The sequence below is a fragment of the Primulina eburnea genome, chromosome 4 (genome assembly GCF_022965805.1).
Source record: "Primulina eburnea isolate SZY01 chromosome 4, ASM2296580v1, whole genome shotgun sequence".
NCBI lineage: Eukaryota > Viridiplantae > Streptophyta > Magnoliopsida > Lamiales > Gesneriaceae > Primulina > Primulina eburnea.
Genome location: NC_133104.1, coordinates 38,993,185 through 38,998,736, shown reverse-complemented (window position 1 = coordinate 38,998,736; position 5,552 = coordinate 38,993,185). Strand labels below are relative to the sequence as shown.

General features: G+C 35.1%; 1 protein-coding gene across 1 annotated transcript; it reads right to left on the bottom strand.

Annotated features, from left to right (window-relative positions):
• Positions 1 to 1,067: 1,067 nt before the first annotated feature.
• Positions 1,068 to 4,847, bottom strand: LOC140831201 (uncharacterized). Its single transcript, XM_073195033.1, has 3 exons — positions 3,595 to 4,847; positions 2,125 to 2,667; positions 1,068 to 1,649 (listed from the first exon to the last, which is right to left on the bottom strand). Exons 1-3 carry the CDS (start codon positions 4,543 to 4,545, stop codon positions 1,551 to 1,553), a joined length of 1,593 nt encoding a protein of 530 aa, XP_073051134.1. The 5' UTR covers positions 4,546 to 4,847; the 3' UTR covers positions 1,068 to 1,550.
• Positions 4,848 to 5,552: the final 705 nt, after the last annotated feature.

Genomic DNA, 5,552 nt, shown 5'->3' with positions numbered 1-5,552 from the left:
TTTTTTTGAATGTTATACCGATACCGAAAATTTCTGTATATTGTACCCAAAATTACAGTATATCGTTAAATTAGGTATGTGCGGTATTTTGCGGTGCAGTAAGTGCGGTATACCGGGATGTTTGCTATTTTTCCCCCCTAAGCATTTCAACAAGGCATAATTTTATATGCTCACGGAGTGTTTGCAATCTCTAAAACAAAGCGATTATTCAATAGTTACGTAAAAAAATCAATTTATCATATTTCTTAACCCTGGATTTTATGTTAGCTTCTGCTTAAGGAATGTTTACAATCGCTAAAAAAGTGATTCTAGGTATTTGGATTTAAAAAATCAATTTTGTCTATTTCTTCAATCCAGATTATGAGTTAGCTTCAGATTATTTTAATTAAAATGTAAAAGCTGGTGGTATGTTGATTCTGTTTTTAAAAAAATTATAAAAACAAGTTAATTATATTAGAATCAATTATTTATGAAACACTCTCACTTCAGTTTTTCAGTTTTTTACTTCTGTTTTCGAACAGTACACACTTCTGATTACAACTATTTCTTCATATTCTATAAATTTAATCACTTCTATAAAATAAAAATTGTGCAACACTCCCTTAATTTAATCAAACTCTCAAAGGGTCTCATGATGATTTTGACTCATCTAAAGAGATTATGATATTTTATTAAATAAATAAAAATATGTTTGAATACTCTTGTCTCCATTAATTTTGGAAAGAAATGTGTATTATCTATCCTATTAAGATTTTTTTAAAACCACACTTATTCACAATTTATAAATTTAATTAATTCTCTACTTTACTGACAGCTTAATCAATGACATCCAGTTTTGAAAGTCAACCTATAAGGTACGTACCCAAATTATCATTGGGACTCAACCAGTCCAACCAACCTGGCTCAATTAAGAAATAGGAAACAAAAGCTACAACAGTTCTAGCAAATAATTTGCAGCACAGGACAAGAGCAAACTTTAAATGAAAAACATTTGTAAAACAAATAATACAAAATTAGATAAATAGAGTGAAATATAGACTTCAAAATTATTCAATTACATCAACAAAATAACATAAAATAAAAGAGGTGGTAGGTACGTGCTATATATCTAGCCTTTTCCATTGGAAATTAATTATTTAAACGATAAATGCCGACAATACAAGTTTTTGTCGAATCATCCGATGGGTGCCGCTTCCATTAATGAGATTTTGACCAAAACTCTACCTCATAATGCCCCCATTATTTTTCATCAAATGGGATTCCATGATATAATTGAATAAAGGGGATTCTATAATTAGAAGGATTAAATTACATTCAATTCAGTGGATCGGAACTCGGACCTACGAGTTTCGAAATTCATTATCACATTGATTTTCAAGAACCAAATATAGAAAACATTTCTAGCAACACTTTACGTTGATTCTTCCCAAACCTTCTTCCTCGGGGAATTGAATGTGCCGACAAGTTTTCAACAGGTGAACATGGAGAATCAAGAAATAGAGCCAGCCGGGTCGCAAGAGGTTCAAGTTAATATAGTTAGCATTCCGATATCATACTTCACTAATCTCTCCTTCCGTGCATACACCAACCTCCATAATCAAGCTTTTCTTGTTCGAGCTCAAGACACGGCAACAGTTCCTCCTCGGAGACTGCCCAAAAGGAAAAAAGAACTCAATATCAGCATTGGTAAACTGGATACGGTACTAATCAAAAGTTCTAAATTCAAGAGACATTAAATTACATGTTAATATCATAAAGGCACTGAGCTGTCAGATTAAACTGTTAGTTTATGGCGTCGTCGGTACAAATTGTTCTCGACAATGAAATCTAGCATAAAATTGACTCTTGAGGTGTTATTTTCTTCGTATTAAATTACAAGTGGGGTTTAGCCGAAATAATCCCTCTCCCCAGATACGCCCATTAATCGAAAAACAGTGACCTTCCACGGAAAATGACAACATTTTTCAAGCCACAAAAAGCAAAACAAAAGTTACATTTCTATCCCTGAAGATCAATTACGTAAAATTTGGAAAAGAATGCATCACTGAGCATTTGTGCTATAAAATGTTTGCAGAGAGAGTTAGATTATGCGTAGGCTATTAAAGATGGGAGAATGTAGCTTACCCTGTCCCATAGATGTGGATCGGGTTTCTTGTAAACCTCCACTCTCTCAATATCACTGGGATTAGCCATTTTCCATCTGCACACGGGATGAGAAACGTTATGTCTGGTGTACTCGCTCAATGTTTGTTTTGTTCGTGAGTCCATCCTAGCCGTCGACATGTAGAAAACAAATGGTTTTTGACAAGGGTTCCTCATAACTGGCCTCGTGTTGAATGCGTAAGCCGTGTAATCCGATCTTCTGTACCAATTCAAGAAAGTCCTCGATGGCATCTCTATCTCTCGAGCTGACAAAACCCCACGAAAGATTTGAACAGCAAACCCCCAAGAAACCGATAAAGTCCAGTCATTTGCTTTGTGATAGCAAATAGATTGTTGCATCAGGCCAGCAGAGTCGAGGTTCATTGGAAGTTTCAGCCGTTTTAAAGCTTGCACTTGAGTAACGTTCGGGAATATTGGCTCAACCACGTCTAGGTGGTGTAAAGAAAGCAATGGCGTGACAGGGTGTGCAGCCAGAAGACCAAATAAGTTCCCATAAACATCATACTGTATTGTCATACACCAAGAATACACTGTTAGAATAATTACAAACCTTTCAAAACTTTTGAAAGAGACTGCACAAAAGCAACAATAATCTCAATCACATTAAACAACCACATTTATTAAAACGACATTGACGTAAAACAAAATTTGTTGACAAAGTTCAGTGGGTTGAGGAAACAATGATGTTGCACAAAAGCAACAATAATTCCAATCATGATCAACAACCACTGTAAAACAACAATTAAATAAAACGATATAAGTTCAGTGGATTGAGGAAACAATGGTGTTGCATGGTCATGTCCAAACCGCTGAGACTGCTAGATTGACACGATTAATGATTAAGTGGAACCCAGACTTGTGATTATGACAGGGCACACTTGAATGGACTCAAACCAGCAAATTCTGGTTGGTCCCGCCTCGTTGTAGTCCATATGCACTTCAATACTTCCTTGGATTCTTGAGTTGTATTTTTTTTTTACATAACAAGACCCTAAGTAAAAAAGAAGACTTAAGAATTTGGAACCCCAACACAGGAAAACCATTGCTATGGGGTCCAGAGACTTCAACAAACACATTTCCCTACAATCCACCATGCATTTTTCAAACATCGCAGGGCCCAAAGCTGCAATTTTCATATTATTTTAGCTAAAGGATAAAACTTTCAGTCTCACATTGAACAGTTCTAGGAAGACCAACAAAAATCAGGATCTCCACTAATTCAACAACTATCCCGCAACAAAACCTTACAGATTTCCAGTACCACTACCAAATGCACTGTCGGCAAACGCCAAATAAATTAAGCCGAAAAACCAACGAATCCATAAAAATCAAAAGAATAAAAAGCCATCCAAAAACAGGGGAAAGCCAAAATATAAACAGCCACAAGGGGAGGAAAAAAATATAAAATCAAGGAAAAGATGATAAATTCACCTGGTGAAAACCAAGTTCTTTGGTAAGTGGAACCCCAAGTTCAGCCATGCAAGCCTGCATTCTATCATCAGAACCATACAATCCAGGATATCTCTGAATACACTTATCCTGCATCTTCTCCAGAGCCTTAGCCAAAGGATAACTTATAGCGAAACCTCCACCTCCATACGCCATGCTATAAGAAAAATATATGTTCTGCAAATGGCTCTCACTCAAACTCCCTATATAATAATACTGATTATGATCATATTTATTTAAAATCCTAATCAAATTATCAGTAACAAACACTGTATCATCATCTCCCATTACAAACCAACGCACATTATCCATTCCTAACCTTAAAGTCTCTGAAACTATCCTCGAAATACGGATTGCTGACCGGTGGCCCCGTTTATTTTTGTAAGCAAAAAGGGAAGTGTCACCAGAGATTCTCAACTCTGGGAGGCTTCCGCTTTCGTTTTTGTAAGTTTTCACGTGGCTGTCAAGCCAAACAATCCCTCGCATTTGCTTTTCAGACTTCCACCATAGTTTAATGTACTCTTTCCGCTTATCCCAAAGCTTGGCCGAAGCTGCAATGCCGAATACTATGTGTTCTAACCCGGATCTGTTTTGTTCAGTAAAATCTTCTCGAGTTTTTACTTTTCCGATTCCGCCGCCCAATTGCGACGGCATAGAGATATTGTTCGATGATGAGATGAATTTGCTCACTGGCTCGAAAATATGAACACTGTTGCGCCGGTTGATGAAAATGTCCTCGTCGCAAGAATTGTGGGAAGAGGAAAGTAGTTTCAGAGTGTACACCAAGTACGTAATTGAAACGAATAAAAGAAGCCATACCATTAACCTGGGTAAGCCCTTATTTTGAGCCGGCGCCACCACAATCGCGGCCGCCCCGGAGCTTCTCACCGTATCCCACGTAAACTTGTCTGAATTATTGTGAGCTGCTTTCATTTTTCTTCACCGAAAAACAAAGAAACCCCAGGAAACAGAAACAAAACAAAATCCAACATAAAAAAATATAAATAAAACTTCCGATAAAGCTAAAATCTTTATCTTTTGAATTTAATGGGTATGGGTTTTTCCTCAACTTTCTCGGTAGGCGATAATTTCTTGATCAAGAGAAAGCTCAGATCCGGAGAAAAGAGAAAAGTGCTTAAGATTAATTAATGAAAATGAAAGAGAGGATCGAAGAAAATCAAATGTAGAAGAAGACGAGAAATCAGAGGAAAAAGAGAAAGATTAACATGCAGAGATACAAGGCTGCCGAGTTCTTAATATAGAGCTACCCTAAATTAATAATAATAATAACAAATACATTTAAATAATAATTAATAAATGTTTCTTTTATATTTTGGCACGATACACTATGTTTGCGCGTCACTCCGAGCACTTATATTTATTATTTAAAAAATATATGTAACATTTATATATTAATGTTTAAGATGACAAAATAAATATAATAATAATAATAATAACAACAACAATTAACATATCAACTGTCTGTTGAGTGGATAAATCATTATCACTTATTCAATCATTATATATGAATGAGTGATCATGTTTCATCTGAGTGGATAAGAATACTACTCGTATAGATAACATCTATCAAGTCACTTTGGGATAGATTAATGGAATGTTAATTTCATTTCTGGAAAAAGGGAAGGGGGCTAACTAATTAATTAATTGGATTAGACTTATAATCAATTAATCATGTGGTAAACTTAATGTTAATTACGACTGGATTGACCTAATGTGTGTTTCATTTTCATTAGGTAATCTTGCTACCGACATTTTTATGTTATCCCGTTTGCATTTTATTTAATTTATTATATTATATAATAAATTTAGATTGAATAAGAATAAATGTGTTTGGATGGAACTATAAATGGATTAACGAGCCACTTACATCAAAAATTCAAATTTTTTGGGACTTTTTGCTATCAACTTCTCCTCCAATT

What these genes read in the sequence shown, in the direction of transcription:
- LOC140831201 (XM_073195033.1), bottom strand. Translation starts at nt 4,545, where the DNA reads ATGAAAGCAGCTCACAATAATTCAGACAAGTTTACGTGGGATACGGTG. An exon ending in AAGAACTTGGTTTTCACCAG is followed by an intron (nt 2,668 to 3,594) that starts GTGAATTTATCA and finishes ATGACAATACAG; the next exon opens with TATGATGTTTATGGGAACTT. An exon ending in ATCCACATCTATGGGACAGG is followed by an intron (nt 1,650 to 2,124) that starts GTAAGCTACATT and finishes CCTTTTGGGCAG; the next exon opens with TCTCCGAGGAGGAACTGTTG.